General features: G+C 49.5%; 1 protein-coding gene across 2 annotated transcripts; it reads right to left on the reverse strand.

Moving 5' to 3' along the window:
* Window positions 1-5,383: 5,383 nt before the first annotated feature.
* On the reverse strand, window positions 5,384-11,047 carry CLEC4G (C-type lectin domain family 4 member G). Of its 2 annotated transcripts, XM_066342413.1 has the most exons (9): window positions 10,966-11,047; window positions 10,556-10,657; window positions 10,157-10,210; window positions 9,948-10,010; window positions 9,653-9,757; window positions 9,279-9,368; window positions 8,936-9,084; window positions 8,706-8,821; window positions 5,384-8,427 (listed from the first exon to the last, which is right to left on the reverse strand). In XM_066342413.1, exons 1-9 carry the CDS (start codon window positions 11,045-11,047, stop codon window positions 8,289-8,291), a joined length of 900 nt encoding a protein of 299 aa, XP_066198510.1. In that variant the 3' UTR covers window positions 5,384-8,288. The 2 variants fall into 2 exon arrangements, with proteins under 2 accessions (XP_066198510.1, XP_066198511.1); XM_066342414.1 differs by lacking the exon at window positions 9,948-10,010 and having other exon boundaries at window positions 10,966-11,031.
* Window positions 11,048-24,066: the final 13,019 nt, after the last annotated feature.

Raw genomic sequence — 24,066 nt, forward strand, 5'->3', positions numbered from 1 at the left:
GTTCAGCCCAGCCCATCTGCTCCTCAGCTTCATTTGTTAGCGCTTCGAGTCACTCACTCATTCACTCACTCATTTATTCAGTGGGGCACTGGGCACTGTACGAGGCAATTGGGCTACTGTAGTGAATGAGCCAGAAAGAAATCCCTTTCCCACCTGCCACTCCATCCAGGGAGAGAGACAAATAGCAGATGGTGGCGAGTGCTGTGAAGAGACAGTAAGCAGGTAGGATGGGGAGACAGGTGCTGTTAACAAGAGTGATCAGGGATGGCTCTCTGAGTGGGTGATGCTTGAGCTGGAACCCCTGCAGGAACTGAAAGAAGCAAGCTTCAAGGACCAGAGGGAAGTATCCCTGACAGAGGGAGCAGCAAGTACAGAGGGCAATAGCCTGCAGGCCCAGCGTGGCTGCCACTGCCCCGTGGTAGATTCTTCTTTGCTGGTGTGTTGGAGGAACTCTGAGGAGGCCAGTGTGCCTGGAGTGGAGTGAGCCCAGATGGGACCGCTGCCCCCAGCAGGTTGCAGTATTGCCCGCCACCACCAGCCGGCTGCGGGCCCCCTCCTTCCCCATTTCTCCTTTGATTGGCCCTGTCTCTCCTCTGCCACAACCTGACCCTCAGTCACTGTCCTTCTCCTGGACGATGATGTCAGCCCCTGTCTCATCTTTCTGCCACCACCGTTTCAGCCCCATCCCTGCACAGCACCTGCTTGATCACATCTTCCGCATGCCGACAACCTATGGCTCCCCTCTCTACACGCCCAGTGTTCCAGCTCCCGCATCTGGTGTTCAAGAGGCTGACTGCTGTCTCTCTAGTCACATTGTCCCCCCCCCACACACACACACATACACTTCCTACAAGACTCCCCGAGTGCCTGAACGTCACAGACTCTGCCATGCCGTGCTCTCTCGCATCCGTGGGACTTTACACCACGGGTAGGCTCCCATGCTGGGAATCTGGGCCAGTCTGCAGCACCAGTGTGCACAGAGGCCTTTCTGAGTCAGAGGCCTCCTCTGAGCCTCCGCAGTCCTCTGTACCCCTCCCCCCACCCCAGCACTGAGCTCCTGTGCTGGATGGGCCTTTCCGAGGACTGGGTGCTCCCCAAAGCAGAACATGGGTCCCCTTCCTGGAGGGGCCTTGAGTTCACAGCAGGTGGACCCCCCTTTGCTCTCCATCCTGACCCTCACCGTGCAAAGAGTAGGGGAAGGGGGGTGGCATCTGGAAGAGGCTGGTTCTGCATTTTTGGCCTTCAGGAGCTTTGGAGTCTGGAGCTAGGCTGGTTTAGTTTTTGTATTGTTGGGGGTGAGGGGAGGCGGGGGTGCTCAGGACGAGGGGGACTCAGAAGTTGGCTTACCCACAGCTTTCCTTCCGGTGGCCTCTAAGGGCCACTGCCCACTCCCTCTGGCTCCCAGGACCCCGTACACCCGCAGGCACCAGAGGGCTGAGCAGTTCGTCCAGGAATCCTGAGAGCTCTCTAGGCATGCACTGGTAGATTTGGATATCTCTCTCTGATAATGCCCATGGTTCAATGAGAGGATGGGGCATTGTGTGGCGACCAGGTTGGAGGATGGCTCTCAGCCCATCAGACATCCAGAAATTCCTCAGGGATCCAGAAGTCCAGGATCTCAGGGCCCCCAGCTCCTCAGGGACCCAAGAAGCCGGCACTCCAGTCAGGCCCTCAGGAACCCAGACCCCTCAACCCCTAGAGACTTCTGTCTAGGATTGTGTGTTGGTTCTTCCACTCCATCCCAGTGGGCTGTTTTGCCAGCTGGGCATTCGGTGGGCCAGGACAATAGAGGTGCTGCCCTCTGGTGGACAAACCTAGTCCCTGTCCCCCCACTGGGTGTAAGGGCAGGTTGCAGAGTCTCAGCTCTCCCCCCTTCCCTGCAGGGTGACTTTATCCTGTACAGGCCTGTTTCTTCAGCTGTTCAGTGGAATAAGCACAGTTCTCCCGCAGAGGTTGTCTCTCACAGAGCCTTCTGCACCACGATGGATGGAGAGAAGTGCTCAGCGCGTGGGAGGGTTGTTAGCAGAGGCAGATTTAATAGTGGGCGCACCCTGGGCCCCGACTTTTGAAGGGCCCCGCAGAACCCCAACTTTACACTTTTTCTAATGACACCAAGTTTGTTCTCATCTGTGCTATTTTAACATTAATAGTACATAATATGTTTATATTATTTAAAAATATGGTTAACATTTATTTTTATTTTACCTGTCTCTCTCTCTTTTTTTAAGGGGTCCTATATTGTCTTCTGCGCCCAGGGCCTCAACCGACCTTAGTCTGCCCCTGGTTGTTAATGCTACTTCCCAAAACACATGGCTGTGCTGTCCCTCCCTTCATTAACGCCCACCCCCTGCCAAGGCTCCTGGAAGAAAACCGGAGCCCCTTGCAGGCGGCAAGGCGCTGTGTGGCTGGCTGGCACCCTCATGCCTGCAAGGTCGGCCCTACGCTACAGCCGCACCCTCGGCCTGTCCGACTTGTAAGCCCTTTCGCTGGTCCTTCCTCAACTTCAGGACTCTGCTCTCTGAAGGAAGTGACCCCGGCTAACGTGGCCCCCAGCGGCTCAGTCATCCCTTCGATGGTCTGTCTCTGTGATGCCTGCCCCATGTGCGAATGTGTCTGGTTTGCCTATGGGCGTCACCGAGCTGTCAGCTCAAGGCTCAGGGCTTGGCACGCAGCAGGTGCTTTCCGGGCATCGTATCTGAGTTAGTTTCCTATGACTGTTGTAAGAAATTACCAGAGACCTGAGTGTCCACCGGTCTAAACAACACAAGCTTATTATCCTGCACCTGGAGGTCAGAAGTCCAGCACCATCTCACTGGGGTAGCGTCAGGGTGCGGACAGGATTCGTTCCTTCCAGAAGCTCCAGGGGAGGACCTAGCTTCCAGGGGCAGTCACATTTCTCGGCTTGTGCCCCTAGTTCCATGTTCAACGTCAGCAGTGTGACATCTTCCCATCTCTCAGTGACTCTGCTTCTGTTGTCACATCTTCTTTTCTGACTCTGACCCCTCACTGCCCCCCTCTCATAAGGACCCTGCGACAACATTGCCCCCACCCTCATAACCCAGGATCACCTCCCATCTCCAGGTCCTTACCTTAACTCCATTGGTCACATCTCTTTTACCATGGAAAGCCACATATTCACAGGTACTGGGGGTTAAGGACGCAGGTGTCTTTTGGGAGCAGAGTCCTAGGAGGTAGATGCTGTTGTATTATTATCCCCACTTGAGAGATGCAAAAACTGAGGTTCAGAGAGGCAAAGTCATGTGCCCAGGCTCCCTCAGATAGTAAGGGGCAAGCACAAGTCTAGGCTCTGGGCTTTCTGTCAGCATCTGCCAAATCCAACCATTTGAACCACCTCTGAGTAGATCTGGGAACACAGGAGAGGTGAGACTCTGAGGGGCTTGAGGAGGCAGCGAAGAAGATGGGGCAGGGGCTGCCCAGGCTTGGAGGAGAGTGTGTTCTGTCCCAGGCTGGGGGCTTCCCCGGACACCTCAGCCAACCTGGTAAGGCGCCTCGGGATCCCAGGGGTTTTCCTGGAATTGGGAGGGGGAGGTGAGAGGTTGAAAAGGACAGGCTACTCGTCTCAAGGCCATTTCCTAGGAAAATGGGATGATGAGTGTGGCCAGTTAGTCCAGGAACCCTGGCTGGGCTCCAAAGTCACCGTTGACCTGCTGATTCACCCCCGGAATCTCTGGTCATGTGGTCACTCAGGCAGATGTTGGGGACACTGAACATCCTGTGCCTGGCTAGGAATCGAACCTGGGACTTCCACACACCAGGAGGATGCTCTAAGGCTGAGCCAACCAGCCAGGGCCAGAAAAGTGAAATTTTAAAGTGAGAAGCTCATCCTTAGATTCTGCAATCAATATTTTCTATACACGCTTTGTTACAAATTTATATATCTATTCACCCTTCGATCCATTTTATTATTTATGCATTTCAACTTTAATTGCAGGTTCCCAGCTCACCTCCCCCGAAGTGCTCCAGCCTGCAGAACGTGAACAAGAGTCCAATATTTGTATGCCACTCTCCTTACACTTTTCCTTTTGAGTAAAATGACATAGAATGAAATGCACAAATCTCAAACGTGTTTGCCCTGAGCTTTGACAAATGCATTCACCTTGTAATTCAAATGTCTATCAAGATTGCAGAATGTTTCCATCACTCCAGAAAGTTCTTTCACACCCTTCCTGGGAAATCCCTGCCTCTCCTCTCAGACGACCACTGTGCCCACATTTTTTCCTCTCCAGAATAGTTTCACGCGTTCTAGAACTTCACATAAGTGGGTTCCTAGAGTCTATACTATTTTGTGAATACCTGCTTCCACTCAGCCTAACCATTTTCAGAATCCTCCACATCCAGAGATGCTGACCTTTTATTGCCCATCGAATGCCAGTGCCCAATGTATAATAAGCTAATTGGTGCTCGAGAAAATGTGCATGAGAAAATGATTGCATTGAATGAATGCAGATGATTGCATCGCATGAATAAATGAATGAAATTGCTCCTTGTTCCTAGGAGAATTATTCTTACTCCTCTCCAGCTTCTCTCATCAGCCTCTTCCTTGGTCTTGTTCCAGGGGACTGTAGTTCCAAATAGCAGAGACACCACCTCCACACACACCTCTTGCTTCCCAAGTCCCCCAGTCTTCCCTGAAAACACATGTTAGCAGGCACGTTATCGCCAGCTTTCCGCCTTCCCCATTACCTGCTTCAACTTCCAGCTTTACTTCCTCCTCTCCTGCTCTTCTCCACTGGGCTCTAGACGTGCTAGAATCTCTCCTGGGTCAAAAATGCCCTTTCTGAGCAAACGGAGCCCGGAGACTTTGCTGACGGGGGTGCAAAATGGTGCAACCACTTAGGAAAAGAGTTTGGCAGTTTCTTACAAAAATTAAACACACATCTACTCTCTGACCCACTGTCAATTATTTACCCAAGAGGTGTGAAAACTTAAAGCCATAAAAAGATGTGTACTAGAATGTTCCTGCAGTTTAACTCATAGTAACTCACATTGGAAACAGTGCAAATATCAGTCTACAGGGGAATGGATACACAAATTGTGATCCAGACACAATGAAGATGAGTCAGCAATGGAAAGGAAGAAACTATAGATACACAAAACGGTATGGATGAATCTCAAAGATATTAATCCTAGAGTAAGGATCTAGACATGAGACTCAGCATGCGGTGTGATTCAATTTATATGACATCTGAGAAAAGACAAGTGTAGCCAACAGTGATGAAAGCGGATCAAAGTGGCCTGGGCAGGCGTGGGGAAGGGACTGGAGGGGACGATGGAAAAGTTTTAGATCTGCAACATAATGGTGGCTACACAGCCGTATACGTTTCTCAAAACTCTCACTTGGAGCTTGAAATAGGTGCACCAAAATGTTTAAAATTTTTATTGTGGTATAGAATGCACGTAATATGTTAACCATTTTTAAGTGGACGGGTCTATAGGGTTAAGTATATTCACATTGTTGAGCAACCAATCGCCAGGTTTTTCTCTTGCAAAACTGAAACTCTGTACTCATTAAACAACTCCCCATATCTCTGTCCCCCCAGATCCTGGCACCCACCATTCTACTTTTTGTTTCTGTGAGTTTGAGTACTCTAGGTACTTCAAATAGGTGAAACCCACAGTGCTTATCCTTTTGTGACTGGTTTATTTCATATAGCAACAAGGACTTGGCAGATGTGATAAAGAATTTAGAGATGGGAGGTGTTATGTAATAAATAATTTGATTGGTCTTTGTCCCTGGTTCTTGGCAGGGAGCATCCAAACCCTTGGGTATTCCCAAGTGATAGGAGTGTCTTTGATCTTCATGGGGACCTCTTGGCTCATACCTGAGTCTATACCAATGTGGGTGGGTGCTGGTCATGCCAGGAAGGCCAACCATGAGGGGTGGGGCTTTCAGCCACCCCACCTCCAGGAGGAGAGCGTGACTGGAGAGGAAGTGCAGTCACATGACCAATAATTCACTCAAGCACACCTTCATAATGAAACCCCAATAAAAACTCTGGACACCAATGATCAGAGGAGCTTCACTGCTGGCGAACACGTGAAGTGCCAGAAGAGTGACCTGTCCTGAGTCTATGGGAAGATAACATGGGAGCTCTGTGTTGGAGACCCTCCCAGGTCTCACCCTAGGGTCTCTTTGTTTGGCTAGTCTGAGTTTGTGTTCTTTATAACAAAACTGTAAGTAGAGAGCTTTCCTGAGTTATGAGTCATTCTAGCAAATTATGGAACCAGAGAGGATTGTGGGATCTTCTGAATTTGTATTAGTTGCTCAGATTCAACTGGCCAGAAGTGTGGGTGGCCTAGGGAACCCCAAACTTGCAGTTGGGGCAGTCTTGTGAGAAACTGTGCCCTTAATCTGTGGGTGGTATCTGCACTAACTGGGGTGGTTACTGCCACAATGGCACTGCAGGATTACAGGAAGTCATTCTGGATTATCTGGGTGGGCCTTAAAGTGCAATCCCGAGTGTCCTCATAAGAGGGGAGCAGACGGAAACTGACCCAGAGGAAAAAGCAATGTGACCACTGAAGCAGGATGCTACCCTACTGGCTTTGAGATGGAAGAAGCAGCTACGAGTCAGAAAATGTGAGGGACACAGCTATCAAAGCTGAAGACAAGGAAACAGATACTCTCATGGAGCATCCAGAGAGCCTGGCCCTGGGGACACCTTCATTTTGCCTCAGTGAAACTAACTTTCTGGAGGCTTCTTACCTCCAGGACTGTACAGGAGATGTGCTATCTCAAGCCATCAGTGGTGGTCATTTGTTACAGCAACCCTAGCAAACATATACTCCTCCAAGCTGACCATCTGAAAATCTATCAGTCTGGTTGACAGTCCTCTGGGCATGCTCTCTGTCCAGTATTCAGGCAGCTCCCGGGCCTAGCTGGTGCCTCACTCGGAGCTGTAGTCGTAGAGGGCCCAGAGAACGGTTGGAGGGTTGGAGGGTTAATGCACTGAAATGTTTCACCTGGCCAGGGTGTTTGGGTGTTATTCTCCCTTCTTCCTGCTCCGTCGATGCTCTCAGGGCTGGGCATCTGAGGGGCCCCCGGCTGCTTTGGTTTTGGACTCTGTTATACACAGGACTAGCGGCTGCTAGCCCTCATACCCCTTAGTTAGACCTGTCTCCACTGGAAATTCCAGGATAGCGCCCCACCCTCAGGTCCTCAGGAGGCAGGAGGAAACTTTGGGAGTACAGAGTGAATTCAGGTCAAACGTCCCCAGATGATGAAGTTAGGCTCTGTGCATCTTGCACCCCCAAACGGGGTCAGCTGCACTTAATACCTTCCAACACTCTGCACCCGTAAAACCCCCCTTCCCAGTTCCACGTGCTGACATCTCATTGTTCCGGGAAAGTCCATCTTCTCTGGGATGTATTTCCGGATTTCCCTGCCCAGAGGACAGCACCTCAGTGCCTGAGACACCAGGGACCGGCCCATCAGATCCCAGGAGCCTCTCTCATATGAGCCTCAAAGTCTTGTCTTGAGCTGCCTGGGATCTCTACAGTGCAGTCTCTTCAAGGAAAGGGGCCACCACTTTGGTAGCTCAGCACCTCTCCTCTCCCCAAGGACACAGGTGGCTCCTTCAAATACATCCTGTGTCCCTCACTCATGCATTCCTCCACTGAGTCACTGGTCAGTGTTCCGGTGCCCGGCTAGACCAGAATGAGACAGTCCAGGGCAGGGGTACTGGGTAAATACTGGGTCCAACTCATTCCTGTGTCCCCAGTCCTCCCCACAGCACTCCTGGCCCAATGCAGACTATTCACTGGGTTTTGGGTCATCAGAGAGCCATGAGGTCACTTGAAGGAGTAGGGGTCACTCACAGGGATCATGTCAGGGTCTCTGAGATAAAGTTTAGAAGAGGTCCTCATAGCCAGGAGCCCATGACTCATATATCAAACGTTTATTGGTGCTCCCTAAGGTTTCGAGGACAGGTCACAAAATCGCTATCCTCGAGACCTCCCAAGTCTGGAGAAAATGCAAGAAAACCAAATAGCTCCATCTCAGAGTCACCTGATCTTGGGTAGGGAGGGAGTTGGAGTCAGATCAAAGGGCCCAGGAGCCAGGGTTTTGGAAGAGGTGGAGGCTAAGTTAGGTCCATGTGGGAGGGGATGTGGTGAGGTTGGAGAGCGGTCCCAGAGCGCAGGTACTGGACCTGGCTGAGTTGAGCTGGTAGTTCTCAGTAGTGGTGGGTGGGGAACCAATGGTGGTGGGCGGAGCCAAGAGAGTGAGCAGCTGGGGCAATTGCCCAAGCAGCAGTCACTGGATGGGCTCAGCAGCTGAGCCTCTTCTCACAGATCCAACTGTCCTTCTCGCTGTGGCAAGGGGCGTCGTTCCATAACCCCGTGCGTAGCATCATGATGCAGTCCTCGTGCCCCTGAGAGTCATTGGGCTCTCCCTGGTTCCACTGGCTGCAGTGGTTTGTCGGGAGAGAGGTGGTGTTGCTCATCCTCTAGGGCGTGGATGGCCCTGGAGTCCAGCCTTCAGGGTTTATCTAGCCTGTTAATTGCTTAGGTCTAACCTAGACAACCTGAGGGTCTAACTTAAGCGTGCACCTGGGATATAAATCTCTAACCCCCAGAATTTATCCCTCAGCCAGTTCCTGGTGACTAGCCTGCCCAACTTTAAGGAGTCCCTGAGATCTGACCAAAGGACTGCTCCTAGGGTCTGACCTGTCCCCTTCCCTCACCTGAAGCTGAGCGGGACTCCGTCCACCCACTGATAGCCCTGGATCTGGCTCGCGCGGCGCACGGCTCTCAAGCCCAGCCAGTAACCGCGGTCCCTTGTATTCCGAGTCAGGAAGGCCTGGATGGGAGGAGAGACTGAGCTCGCCAAGTCCTTCCCGCCCGCACACACGTCCCTCGCCACGCCCCTTCAGGTGAACTCCACCTCCCGCCTCCCCGCGCCCAGGCTGCGCACCTGCTCATCCAGGTCCTCGACAATAACCAGGTGCGCACTCGCGCCGGCGCAGTTGCGCTGCGAATCTTCCCAGGAGGCCCGCAGGGCCGAGAAAAGGTAGCAGGAGCCCCGGAAGGGTAGCCACTGCGTGGGGCACTGCTCGCAGGAACCTGTGGGGTGGCAAAGGTCAATGAGGCACACTGCTCCCAGGTGGAGCAGACGGAGGGGACTTGGGGAGCAGGGACAGAGCCATGACGAACAGGTCAAGGTCAAAGACAGGATCCAGATTGATAGGGGAAGCATGAGGCCCACGGGTATGGTCCACTTGTCCTCCCGTCCCCTTCCCCCACCCAGTCCTGCTCACGGTTTCCGAGTCGGACGGCCTCCAGCTCCCGGAACAGCTCACTGCGGATGTTCTTGCGGTCCCTTCCCGCTTCGGCCAAGCTCTGGGTCACTGCGAGGTCAAAGGAGTGGGCTCAGTTCAGGAGTAGGATTGCGATTGGGTAAAGGGCAGCATCCATGTAAGTAGTCAGTGTTAGGGGTCAAGAATATCACGGTCGGCCCTGGCCGGTTTGGTCAGTGGTGTTAGAGCGTCTTTCCGAAACACCAAGGCACGACCGGGCTTAGAGGTCAGGATCACAGGATAGGTCTGGGTCTCAGAAGGCTGAGGATGTAATTCAAGGGTCGGCGGACTGGTATGGTGAGGGATCATAGGTCGTGGCATTGCCCCGTCCTCACCGCGCTCGCTCAGTTCTTTCAAGGCGCTCTCCTGCTGCATCAGCTTCTCCTGCGCTTCCCCAAGCTTGGTGCTCGCGGTCTTCAGCTGCGCCTGCGTCCTCAGGCCTTGGAAAGAGGGCAGAGGTGGGACGGGACATCTGAGACCTCCTCCAATCCCAGTCACGAGACACACACACACACACACACACACACACACGCACGCACGCACGCACGCGCGCGCGCACACACACACACACACACACACACACACACACACACCCGCCACAGGCCCCGACTCTGAGGTCAGCAGTCTCACAGCAGCTATTGCAGGCTCCGACCTCTTCCTTCAAGGCGTCCAGCACCACCGTCTGCTGCGAGGCTGGAACGACCCTCGCCCGACCCATACACGTCAAGTCACCCGCGGGGATTCACGGGACACTCCTTCCCGCTCCGGGGCCAGCCCCGGGGACCCTGGGGTGCCCACCCACCTACTCACAAACAAAGGAGCCCCCGGTCTGCACGCACCATTTGTTGTCAGCAAGTCCTGGCCGCCTAGCAACGCCGCGTGCTGAGTGGAGGCTAAGGAGAGAGGCTCCTGCAGGTGTGGCCGCGGGCACTCGAGAACTCTCCCCTCGCCCGAGAGATGTGGGGACCCCCGTCTTGGGACGCACAGAGGGGGCGAGCAGGGATACAGAGCACATGATGCGTGCCCGCGCGGAGGGGAGACAAGCACAGGGCCATGCATACACATGTGCCTGCGCACAGCCCAAAGATGCACACAAACTATTCACACGTGTTTGCACTCAGTCCCAGGCAGGGTCATAGGCCCAGCTGGTGCGCCCTGGGGCGGAGGGAAGAATTAAGCAAGGAGTTGGGAGTGGTAGAGGGCTGGGTCCCCTCTCCCCATCATGCACGATCACTCACCCTTGGAAAGTAGGATGCTCAGAATGAGGACCCACAGGACTGTGGTGATGACGAGAGCCAGGGTCAGGAAGAGGAATCGCTGTCCCCAGCGTCCCCAGTGTCCTTGGATAGCAATGGACTTCTGAGTCCCTCCTGTTCCAGGACAGTCCTGGACCCCTGGGCCCTGAGAACTGAGCCCTGGACACTCGGGTCCCAGGAAACTGGGATCAGAGAGGTTAAGTAACTTGCTATGGTCACAGCCCTTAGTTGACAGAGCTGAAATCTGCATCTACATCCAGTCGCTCTAGCCTGTGCCGTCACTCCTGCACCCAACGCTTGCTCTGTCTCTTGACTATTCTCCCTACCCCATCAGACCCCAAATCAGAGGGACCCCAGAGGACCACTGAGGCAGTCCCATTGCTTGCTCATACCTCCGGAGACCTCCTGGAGCCCACCACCCCACTTGCTGTACCCTGCAGTGTCCATGGTGAGCAGACTCTGAGCCCTAGGCATTGATATAAATGTAGACACCTCCCTCACCCAGCCCCGCCCCGCCCCCCCCCCCTCTTCCTTCCCTTCCATCTCTTGTGTTTCTATTCCTGATACCAAGGAACCACTGACTAATCACAGGGATGGGCCCTTTCTGGGCTGAGCTAGGGGTAGGGGTAAGGTGGGGTAGGGAATTGGAAGAGTGGGAGGGTGCCATGGTGGGTAGAGAGAGTGAAGGGGCAGTAGAGTGTTAGCACTTGCTCATGTGAGTGTATGGGTGTGGGTGTGTATGTGTGCGCAGTACCAACCTCCCTGGACTAGTAGCTGCAGCAGCATCTCCAGGCTGGTGCTGGGGCCCTCGCTTCGGAGCTAGGACCCCATCTCTCATAGGTCAGAGGCTGGGCTTCCTCCCAAGAGGGACAGGCTGAACCATGCTAAGTTCCAGCCCCTCCTTCTGAGTCCCTGAGAAAGCTGCTCAGGCCTGGGCCCCTGAGCTAGCTCAGCTTCCCTCCTCAACTCTCCCACAGATGCCTGCCAGAGACGGACTCTTAATTCAATTCTCGGACAGAACAAAGAACAGAGATGGTCAGCTAAGCTTCTGGGCGCAACCCTTAGGTGTGTGGGTGGAGGGATGTATGTATATAGCTTCTAGAAGCCTGTCTTTCTCCTCTGTGCAGAGGGGGACAGTGGCAGGGCCTCTCTCCAAGGGATGCTGTGATAAAGAAGTGACGTGATGCATATCAAGCCCTGGCACCATCCCCAGGCATGAAACCCACTAAATGTTCAATCATTCTTTCAACAAATATTGAACACCTCCCGTGTGCCAGGCATTGATCTAGGAACTGGGCATTGTCCAATGGCAGGGCAAAGGTGTAATGGCCACCATAAGGGGAAGTTGACTTCAGACTAAAGAATGAAGCAGGCAACTCCACAGAATATAACAGAATTCATTATAGGGTAATTTACTTACAGAAAGATTGGGCCGGGGCAGAACAGATGGCCCAGCAGTCTGTGCAGATGATTCTCCACTACCAGACCCCTGTTCCTGCACTTCCTTACAGTATAACTCAGGTGCTAATGGTGAACAAGACAAACGGACAAAGGATGCAGTAGTGCCAGGGGCCATTCCCCCTGGGGGTCTTGTGATGGAGGGTTGTTTAAATTGACACTATCACCAGATTGAGATTTATTTCGGTTGTCATGCCATTCTGGCTGTTACTAACAAAAATATTTGGTGATGTTTTAAGGAACATGGATAATCATCAGCTAGATGCCTTGATATGCTTGCTAAGGACAGTGAAGTTGGTCACAGCGCGAAACTGAGAAATGCAATGAAATCCAGACACAGAGACAAAGCTGGTTTTGTTCCCAGTCTACATCTATACTGGTGTATGTCAATGCCCAAGTGAGCCAATTCCCTCCTTGGAGCAAACGTTCTTGTAGGGGTTAGGGAGAGACAGGCAGTAAGTAATAAACGTCATAAAGTGAGTTGTATAGACGGAGTTTCTCAACTGGGGGTGATTCTGTCCCCCAGCAATCATAGGGCCATGTCTGGAGACATTTGTGGTTGCCACAAGTCTGGGTAGGGGTGATACCGGCATTTAGCGGGTGGAGACCAGGGGTGCTGCTCCGTTCTGGCCCCCCAATGCTGAAGGTGAGAACCCTAATATAAGCTATTAAAAAGTCCTGAGTGCTATGGAAGAAAATGCCAAGTAGGAAAACGGGCTTGGGAGTGCTGGGCTGGAGCAGCGGTCAATAAAGCGAATGACCAGGGTAGGCCTCGTTGAGAAGGTAAAAACGTGATTTTTTTTTGCTATGTCCCAACCTCTCTCATAGATGAATAAATATACCCCACTTTCTCTAATCCTCTCAACAAACCTCAGAAAATTATCCACATTTTCTTTAAAGATTTTATTCGATGCCTGTTTTTCTGCCTTGTTCCAGGAAGGTATGAGAGAGACACATACTCAATAACATGAACTAAAAGACAAGAGAACTTTTTTTTAAAAAAAAAAGAGAGACAAAAAAAAAATAAAAATAAATAAAAATAAAAATAAAAAGGGAGACAAACGGGAAATGAGGGTCAGAGAGAGAACGTGAATCTAAAAGACTGGGCTGGCCTGACCAGGCGGTGGCGCAGTGAATAGAGCATCGGACTGGGATGCGGAAGACCCAGGTTTGAGACCCTGAGCTCTCCAACTTGAGCGCAGGCTCATCTGGTTAGAGCAAAAGCTTACCGGCTTGAGCACAAGGTCGCTGGCTCGAGCAAGGGGTTACTCGGTCTGCTGAAGGCCTGCGGTCAGGGCATATATGAGAAAGCAATCAATGAACAGCTAAGGTGTTGCAACACGCAGTGAAAAACTAATGATTGATGCCTCTCATCTCTCCATTCCTGTCTGTCTATCCCTGTCTATCCCTCTCTCTCTGACTCTCTGTCTCTGTAATAAAATAAAATAAAATAAAATAAAATAAAATAAAATAAAATAAAATAAAATAAGACTGGGCTGGGGCACAAAGTTCCAACCGACCGACCGAAGTGCCAGGCTTGTGACAAATGCAGGCGGCCTCCTCAATGCAGCTGCAAATTGGGTTGAGACATGTGGAGAAGGGCACAGCTTTCCGTTAGAGGAATCTGCCTGAGCAGAAGTGTACACCATTCTCATTGAACTTTCCATAAGCACCATAGCAATTTTCTACCACTGGGCCAATGTAGATGGCTTCACTCATGGCCAAGTACAGTGTTAGGAAAGGCAGGTTCTCCTTAACTCAAAGTGAATGGCCATCAACACTGCTAGGGGCTCTTACCATGTTTCAAGTAGTAGTGAGTTTGAGGAGTTTGAGGCATAAACAGAAGCTGGATGAGTGTGGGGCCAGATATGGACTTCTGTGGATACCTGGGAAGTGTCTGTCACTCTGTTAACACACACACACTCTCTCTCTCTCTCTCTCTTCTCTATCAGATCTAAATAAGAATCCTGAGCCGAGGGGCAAATGATCATTTAACTACAGTGGGAGAAATTGTGTTCCATATATATAATAGAATCAGGAGATGTACAAATAAGCCAGATGGTAACCTCAGGCAGATCATTAATCTCTGGGTACCCAGTTTCTTCATCTTTACCACCACCAGTGGTAAAGTTTTTGTTGCCCAATTTATTATATTATTGTGGCCTTTAAGAAGACAGACGGGCCCTGGCCGGTTGGCTCAGAGGTAGAGCGTCGGCCTAGCGTGCGGAGGACCCGGGTTCGATTCCCGGCCAGGGCACATAGGAGAAGCGCCCATTTGCTTCTCCACCCCTCCGCCGCGCTTTCCTCTCTGTCTCTCTCGTCCCCTCCCGCAGCCAAGGCTCCATTGGAGCAGGGATGGCCCGGGCGCTGGGGATGGCTCTGTGGCCTCTGCCCCAGGCGCTGGAGTGGCTCTGGTCGCAACATGGCGACGCCCGGGATGGGCAGAGCGTCGCCCCCTGGTGGGAAGAGCCTCGCCCATGGTGGGCGTGCCGGGTGGATCCCAGTCGGGCGCATGCGGGAGTCTGTCTGACTGTCTCTCCCTGTTTCCAGCTTCAGAAAAATGTAAAAAAAAAAAAAAAAAAAAAAAAGAAGACAGACGTAAGTGTATTGTGAAATATTTAATATCCCCACATTATCCCCCAGTCACCACTGATTCGCTTTCTGTCATTAGATTAGTTTGCACTTTCTACTCAGCATAGTCATTACTACTTCATTTCTTTTTATTGCTGAGTAGAATTTTGTTGTGTGAATACACCGGTTTTGACTATACATTCACCTGTCGATGGACATTGGGGTTGCTTCCAGTTCTGGGCTATTAGGACTTTGAATTTTTGTGTGCGAGTATTTATGCGGATGCAAACTTCCATTTTCCCTGGGTAAGATCATCACAGGTACTCATCTCCTTAGGGCTCACACACTAATTAATTTAACAGGTGTTTATTTAGTGCCTACCATGGCCTCTCAATTCATTTAACCGATATTTATTGAGTGCCTGCTACGTGCTCTGTGGAAGTTCTTGGCCATGTAATGGCAAATAAGACAGCTAATCCCTGCCCAGGTGGATCTAAATCTAAATATTTTAAAAGTTAAACCTTTGGAAGAATATCAGGGTAGGAAGAGTTTCTTGGTCAAAATATCAAGAAAGCAGCAAAAGAATGGTTAATAAATTAAGCCATAATTTAAAAACTATTTTGACTTGGCTTGTATTTTGTTCTGCTGATCTTTAAGTTTATTGTTACACAGGCACACATACTGTTTTCTCAATTTCTAACTGCTGCTGTATTTTTTCTTCTCTTTCCAGGCTTACTTCAAGAATATCCCATTTGTGAATCTTTTTCTAAAGAATAGGTTTTATTTGTTCTTTCAGCTGTTTTTGGTTTAAAGACAAGGTATTGTTTGCTAGTTAAGGGTCGAACTTGCCTGGGTTAAATCCCAGGTATACCAGTTACGAGCTATATAAGCTTAGGAGGTCAAAAAAACCTTCTTTCTGTGCCTCAGTTTCCCATCTATAAAATGGGAATAATATTAGCAGTAGTTCCTACCTCATTGGACTGTTATCAACCTATATGAATTAATATGTATACAAGCTCTTTAAACCTGGTCACTTTTGCTACTTTTTTCAATTATCTCACTTTTTTATTTTTAAATTTAATTTAACGTTATTTTTAGTGAGAGAGAATAGACAGGCAGAAAAGGAGAGAGATGAGAAGCATAAACTCATAGTTGTGGCACTTTAGTTGTTCATTGATTGCTATCTCAATGGGGCTCCGGGGGACTCCAGATGAGCCAGTGACCCCTCGCTCAAACCGGCAACCTTGGACTCAAGCCAGCAACCTTGGGCTTCAAGCCAGCGACTTTTGGGCTCAAGCCAGTGACCATGGGGTCATGTCTATGATCCCACACTCAAGCCAGCGACCCCGTGCTCAAGCTGGTGAACCAGCACTCAAGCCGACCAATTCGGGGTTTCGAACCTGGGTCCTCTACGTCCCAGTCTGACACTCTATCCACCGTGCCACCACCTGGTCTGGCTCACCTTCTATTTTAAAAAAATTCCCTACTTCCGGCCTGACCTGTGGGGCGCAGTGGATAAAGCATCGACCTGGAAATGCTGAGGTCGCCAGTTCGAAACCCTGGGCTTGCCTGGTCAAGGCACATATGGGAGTTGATGCTTCCAGCTCCTCCCTCTTCTCTCTCTCTGTATCTCCCCCCCCCCCCTCTCTCTGTCTCTCCCTCTCCTCTCTAAAATAAATAAATTTTAAAAAAATTCCCTACTTCCACCTTCTTCTGGTTTATTTTTGCTTTCTAAAACTAATTTATCAAGTGAAATCGTTAATTCTTTCATTTTTAATCTCTATCTTCGTCCCCCTTCTCTCTCTCACTTTTTATTTCCCTGAGTTTAAAAAAAGTCTTTACACTTTTATAAGAGAACTCCTTTTTGCTGCTTCTCATTAGTTCTCATTGTGACTCCTGAGATGGTGCATACTCATCAGATACTGACTTGGTCTCTGCTCACTTTCCTGAAAACCGTCGCCATTCTTCACTCATGTTTTTCTAGGACGTGGTTTGGTTATTTTTCTTATTAATTTACAGACGTTCTGTATGTGTTCTAGACACAGATGCAGTCATCATCTTCTGGGCGGTAGCTGGTCTTCCCACTTACTGACGGTGCTTTGGCTGCTCTTCAGTGAGTAAGTAAAACTTGGTGGGCATGCACTCTGAAACAAACTAGTAGTAAACTAGCTGTACAGGCAGCAACATGTCTAGATCTCAGTAACCGTAGTCTCGAGGAGCAGAAATCGTTTCAGATTCACCACACTGTGGCATTTATGTACATTACACACACACATAGTCACAAAGTATGTGTCTTTAAGGACATGTATCACATACAGCTAGTGGATGCCTACTGTACAGAGGGAGGAAGAAAGATTAGACATGAAAGGTCAGCAGTGCTCACAGAACAATGCGGGGCTGAGGAAGGTTATCTTCCACAATCTGGGAGGGTCCTGCTTCTCTTCCTAGCAGTCCCCTTGTTCTGAGACACAAGACCCATCTTGCCTTCGTCATCAGAAGTGCAGCTTGAGTCAACAGGCACTGACAGCTGACTTAGCAGCAGGGTTTCACTGTGGGGCAGAATTTTCTGGGAGGGCACACCCCTCTTCTGGGGCTCTTGAGGACAGCAGTGCTCAGGAGGGGTGAGGGCTCAGTGGAAGGAGATGGAAAAAACCCACAAGGGTTGTACTATCTCATTAGAACGTGCTCTGCGGAAAGGATCTAGATGACCTCCAGGAAGGGCTTCTTCTTTTCTGTGCTTCCTAGACTCCTCACATTGTTTTAAAGTCCCTAGTCAATCTCACATGTTCCCCAATCTTCTGCCCCACCACCATCCAAAATGGGTCTCCCTTTCCTATTATGGGTCATGGCTTGAGGTTAGAGGTCTGTGGCTGGTCTCGTGCCTGGGACCTGCCTTTCCCTTTCATTTCCTTTGAGACAAATTCTGTGCACAGGTTTTATGGTTGCCTCATTAGGCTGAACAGCTACCCCTGGCTCCCCAACATAGCTTCAGTTCTGGGCATTTACAAAAAAGAATCATCTTCCTGCCTCCTTGCCTTTGCCGCAGCTGTACCCTCTGCCTGGTAGACCCTTCCTTTCTCTGTCGACAGTGCACCGCCCCTGATGACCCAGTTCCAATGCTACCCCTTCCAGTAAACTTCCAGTGATCCAGCAAACACATTCATTCTTTCTCCTTCATAAGGGCTGATAAACAAGTTTCATCTAGATCCATTCCGCAGAGCACGTTCTAATGAGATAGTACAACCCTTGTGGGTTTTTTCCATCTCCTTCCACTGAGCCCTCACCCCTCCTGAGCACTGCTGTCCTCAAGAGCCCCAGAAGAGGGGTGTGCCCTCCCAGAAAATTCTGCCCCACAGTGAAACCCTGCTGCTAAGTCAGCTGTCAGTGCCTGTTGACTCAAGCTGCACTTCTGATGACGAAGGCAAGATGGGTCTTGTGTCTCAGAACAAGGGGACTGCTAGGAAGAGAAGCAGGACCCTCCCAGATTGTGGAAGATAACCTTCCTCAGCCCCGCATTGTTCTGTGAGCACTGCTGACCTTTCATGTCTAATCTTTCTTCCTCCCTCTGTACAGTAGGCATCCACTAGCTGTATGTGATACATGTCCTTAAAGACACATACTTTGTGACTATGTGTGTGTGTAATGTACATAAATGCCACAGTGTGGTGAATCTGAAACGATTTCTGCTCCTCGAGACTACGGTTACTGAGATCTAGACATGTTGCTGCCTGTACAGCTAGTTTACTACTAGTTTGTTTCAGAGTGCATGCCCACCAAGTTTTACTTACTCACTGAAGAGCAGCCAAAGCACCGTCAGTAAGTGGGAAGACCAGCTACCGCCCAGAAGATGATGACTGCATCTGTGTCTAGAACACATACAGAACGTCTGTAAATTAATAAGAAAAATAACCAAACCACGTCCTAGAAAAACATGAGTGAAGAATGGCGACGGTTTTCAGGAAAGTGAGCAGAGACCAAGTCAGTATCTGATGAGTATGCACCATCTCAGGAGTCACAATGAGAACTAATGAGAAGCAGCAAAAAGGAGTTCTCTTATAAAAGTGTAAAGACTTTTTTTAAACTCAGGGAAATAAAAAGTGAGAGAGAGAAGGGGGACGAAGATAGAGATTAAAAATGAAAGAATTAACGATTTCACTTGATAAATTAGTTTTAGAAAGCAAAAATAAACCAGAAGAAGGTGGAAGTAGGGAATTTTTTTAAAATTTATTTATTTTAGAGAGGAGAGGGAGAGACAGAGAGAGGGGGGGGGGAGATACAGAGAGAGAGAAGAGGGAGGAGCTGGAAGCATCAACTCCCATATGTGCCTTGACCAGGCAAGCCCAGGGTTTCGAACTGGCGACCTCAGCATTTCCAGGTCGATGCTTTATCCACTGCGCCCCACAGGTCAGGCCGGAAGTAGGGAATTTTTTTAAAATAGAAGGTGAGCCAGACCAGGTGGTGGCACGGTGGATAGAGTGTCAGACTGGGACGTAGAGGACCCAGGTTCGAAACCCCGAATTCGTCGGCTTGAGTGCTGGTTCACCAGCTTGAGCACGGGGTCGCTGGCTTGAGTGTGGGATCATAGACATGACCCCATGGTCACTGGCTTGAGCCCAAAAGTCGCTGGCTTGAAGCCCAAGGTTGCTGGCTTGAGTCCAAGGTTGCCGGTTTGAGCGAGGGGTCACTGGCTCATCTGGAGTCCCCCGGAGCCCCATTGAGATAGCAATCAATGAACAACTAAAGTGCCACAACTATGAGTTTATGCTTCTCATCTCTCTCCTTTTCTGCCTGTCTATTCTCTCTCACTAAAAATAACGTTAAATTAAATTTAAAAATAAAAAAGTGAGATAATTGAAAAAAGTAGCAAAAGTGACCAGGTTTAAAGAGCTTGTATACATATTAATTCATATAGGTTGATAACAGTCCAATGAGGTAGGAACTACTGCTAATATTATTCCCATTTTATAGATGGGAAACTGAGGCACAGAAAGAAGGTTTTTTTGACCTCCTAAGCTTATATAGCTCGTAACTGGTATACCTGGGATTTAACCCAGGCAAGTTCGACCCTTAACTAGCAAACAATACCTTGTCTTTAAACCAAAAACAGCTGAAAGAACAAATAAAACCTATTCTTTAGAAAAAGATTCACAAATGGGATATTCTTGAAGTAAGCCTGGAAAGAGAAGAAAAAATACAGCAGCAGTTAGAAATTGAGAAAACAGTATGTGTGCCTGTGTAACAATAAACTTAAAGATCAGCAGAACAAAATACAAGCCAAGTCAAAATAGTTTTTAAATTATGGCTTAATTTATTAACCATTCTTTTGCTGCTTTCTTGATATTTTGACCAAGAAACTCTTCCTACCCTGATATTCTTCCAAAGGTTTAACTTTTAAAATATTTAGATTTAGATCCACCTGGGCAGGGATTAGCTGTCTTATTTGCCATTACATGGCCAAGAACTTCCACAGAGCACGTAGCAGGCACTCAATAAATATCGGTTAAATGAATTGAGAGGCCATGGTAGGCACTAAATAAACACCTGTTAAATTAATTAGTGTGTGAGCCCTAAGGAGATGAGTACCTGTGATGATCTTACCCAGGGAAAATGGAAGTTTGCATCCGCATAAATACTCGCACACAAAAATTCAAAGTCCTAATAGCCCAGAACTGGAAGCAACCCCAATGTCCATCGACAGGTGAATGTATAGTCAAAACCGGTGTATTCACACAACAAAATTCTACTCAGCAATAAAAAGAAATGAAGTAGTAATGACTATGCTGAGTAGAAAGTGCAAACTAATCTAATGACAGAAAGCGAATCAGTGGTGACTGGGGGATAATGTGGGGATATTAAATATTTCACAATACACTTACGTCTGTCTTCTTTTTTTTTTTTTTTTTTTTTTCCATTTTTCTGAAGCTGGAAACAGGGAGAGACAGTCAGACAGACTCCCGCATGCGCCCGACTGGGATCCACCCGGCACGCCCACCATGGGCGAGGCTCTTCCCACCAGGGGGCGACGCTCTGCCCATCCCGGGCGTCGCCATGTTGCGACCAGAGCCACTCCAGCGCCTGGGGCAGAGGCCACAGAGCCATCCCCAGCGCCCGGGCCATCCCTGCTCCAATGGAGCCTTGGCTGCGGGAGGGGACTAGAGAGACAGAGAGGAAAGCGCGGCGGAGGGGTGGAGAAGCAAATGGGCGCTTCTCCTATGTGCCCTGGCCGGGAATCGAACCCGGGTCCTCCGCACGCTAGGCCGACGCTCTACCTCTGAGCCAACCGGCCAGGGCCCGTCTGTCTTCTTAAAGGCCACAATAATATAATAAATTGGGCAACAAAAACTTTACCACTGGTGGTGGTAAAGATGAAGAAACTGGGTACCCAGAGATTAATGATCTGCCTGAGGTTACCATCTGGCTTATTTGTACATCTCCTGATTCTATTATATATATGGAACACAATTTCTCCCACTGTAGTTAAATGATCATTTGCCCCTCGGCTCAGGATTCTTATTTAGATCTGATAGAGAAGAGAGAGAGAGAGAGAGAGAGAGTGTGTGTGTGTTAACAGAGTGACAGACACTTCCCAGGTATCCACAGAAGTCCATATCTGGCCCCACACTCATCCAGCTTCTGTTTATGCCTCAAACTCCTCAAACTCACTACTACTTGAAACATGGTAAGAGCCCCTAGCAGTGTTGATGGCCATTCACTTTGAGTTAAGGAGAACCTGCCTTTCCTAACACTGTACTTGGCCATGAGTGAAGCCATCTACATTGGCCCAGTGGTAGAAAATTGCTATGGTGCTTATGGAAAGTTCAATGAGAATGGTGTACACTTCTGCTCAGGCAGATTCCTCTAACGGAAAGCTGTGCCCTTCTCCACATGTCTCAACCCAATTTGCAGCTGCATTGAGGAGGCCGCCTGCATTTGTCACAAGCCTGGCACTTCGGTCGGTCGGTTGGAACTTTGTGCCCCAGCCCAGTCTTATTTTATTTTATTTTATTTTATTTTATTTTATTTTATTTTATTTTATTTTATTACAGAGACAGAGAGTCAGAGAGAGAGGGATAGACAGGGATAGACAGACAGGAATGGAGAGATGAGAGGCATCAATCATTAGTTTTTCACTGCGTGTTGCAACACCTTAGCTGTTCATTGATTGCTTTCTCATATATGCCCTGACCGCAGGCCTTCAGCAGACCGAGTAACCCCTTGCTCGAGCCAGCGACCTTGTGCTCAAGCCGGTAAGCTTTTGCTCTAACCAGATGAGCCTGCGCTCAAGTTGGAGAGCTCAGGGTCTCAAACCTGGGTCTTCCGCATCCCAGTCCGATGCTCTATTCACTGCGCCACCGCCTGGTCAGGCCAGCCCAGTCTTTTAGATTCACGTTCTCTCTCTGACCCTCATTTCCCGTTTGTCTCCCTTTTTATTTTTATTTTTATTTATTTTTATTTTTTTTTTGTCTCTCTTTTTTTTTTAAAAAAAAGTTCTCTTGTCTTTTAGTTCATGTTATTGAGTATGTGTCTCTCTCATACCTTCCTGGAACAAGGCAGAAAAACAGGCATCGAATAAAATCTTTAAAGAAAATGTGGATAATTTTCTGAGGTTTGTTGAGAGGATTAGAGAAAGTGGGGTATATTTATTCATCTATGAGAGAGGTTGGGACATAGCAAAAAAAAATCACGTTTTTACCTTCTCAACGAGGCCTACCCTGGTCATTCGCTTTATTGACCGCTGCTCCAGCCCAGCACTCCCAAGCCCGTTTTCCTACTTGGCATTTTCTTCCATAGCACTCAGGACTTTTTAATAGCTTATATTAGGGTTCTCACCTTCAGCATTGGGGGGCCAGAACGGAGCAGCACCCCTGGTCTCCACCCGCTAAATGCCGGTATCACCCCTACCCAGACTTGTGGCAACCACAAATGTCTCCAGACATGGCCCTATGATTGCTGGGGGACAGAATCACCCCCAGTTGAGAAACTCCGTCTATACAACTCACTTTATGACGTTTATTACTTACTGCCTGTCTCTCCCTAACCCCTACAAGAACGTTTGCTCCAAGGAGGGAATTGGCTCACTTGGGCATTGACATACACCAGTATAGATGTAGACTGGGAACAAAACCAGCTTTGTCTCTGTGTCTGGATTTCATTGCATTTCTCAGTTTCGCGCTGTGACCAACTTCACTGTCCTTAGCAAGCATATCAAGGCATCTAGCTGATGATTATCCATGTTCCTTAAAACATCACCAAATATTTTTGTTAGTAACAGCCAGAATGGCATGACAACCGAAATAAATCTCAATCTGGTGATAGTGTCAATTTAAACAACCCTCCATCACAAGACCCCCAGGGGGAATGGCCCCTGGCACTACTGCATCCTTTGTCCGTTTGTCTTGTTCACCATTAGCACCTGAGTTATACTGTAAGGAAGTGCAGGAACAGGGGTCTGGTAGTGGAGAATCATCTGCACAGACTGCTGGGCCATCTGTTCTGCCCCGGCCCAATCTTTCTGTAAGTAAATTACCCTATAATGAATTCTGTTATATTCTGTGGAGTTGCCTGCTTCATTCTTTAGTCTGAAGTCAACTTCCCCTTATGGTGGCCATTACACCTTTGCCCTGCCATTGGACAATGCCCAGTTCCTAGATCAATGCCTGGCACACGGGAGGTGTTCAATATTTGTTGAAAGAATGATTGAACATTTAGTGGGTTTCATGCCTGGGGATGGTGCCAGGGCTTGATATGCATCACGTCACTTCTTTATCACAGCATCCCTTGGAGAGAGGCCCTGCCACTGTCCCCCTCTGCACAGAGGAGAAAGACAGGCTTCTAGAAGCTATATACATACATCCCTCCACCCACACACCTAAGGGTTGCGCCCAGAAGCTTAGCTGACCATCTCTGTTCTTTGTTCTGTCCGAGAATTGAATTAAGAGTCCGTCTCTGGCAGGCATCTGTGGGAGAGTTGAGGAGGGAAGCTGAGCTAGCTCAGGGGCCCAGGCCTGAGCAGCTTTCTCAGGGACTCAGAAGGAGGGGCTGGAACTTAGCATGGTTCAGCCTGTCCCTCTTGGGAGGAAGCCCAGCCTCTGACCTATGAGAGATGGGGTCCTAGCTCCGAAGCGAGGGCCCCAGCACCAGCCTGGAGATGCTGCTGCAGCTACTAGTCCAGGGAGGTTGGTACTGCGCACACATACACACCCACACCCATACACTCACATGAGCAAGTGCTAACACTCTACTGCCCCTTCACTCTCTCTACCCACCATGGCACCCTCCCACTCTTCCAATTCCCTACCCCACCTTACCCCTACCCCTAGCTCAGCCCAGAAAGGGCCCATCCCTGTGATTAGTCAGTGGTTCCTTGGTATCAGGAATAGAAACACAAGAGATGGAAGGGAAGGAAGAGGGGGGGGGGCGGGGCGGGGCGGGGCTGGGTGAGGGAGGTGTCTACATTTATATCA

This window comes from Saccopteryx leptura, chromosome 6 (assembly GCF_036850995.1).
Source record: "Saccopteryx leptura isolate mSacLep1 chromosome 6, mSacLep1_pri_phased_curated, whole genome shotgun sequence".
NCBI lineage: Eukaryota > Metazoa > Chordata > Mammalia > Chiroptera > Emballonuridae > Saccopteryx > Saccopteryx leptura.

Coding starts and splice junctions, on each gene's coding strand:
- CLEC4G (XM_066342413.1), bottom strand. CDS start 11,047: ATGCCTAGGGCTCAGAGTCTGCTCACCATGGACACTGCAGGGTACAGC. Junction 10,011..10,156: donor GGACTTGCTGACAACAAATG/GTGCGTGCAGAC, acceptor GGGTCGTTCCAG/CCTCGCAGCAGACGGTGGTG. Junction 9,758..9,947: donor CGGAGCCTGCAATAGCTGCT/GTGAGACTGCTG, acceptor CCTCTTTCCAAG/GCCTGAGGACGCAGGCGCAG.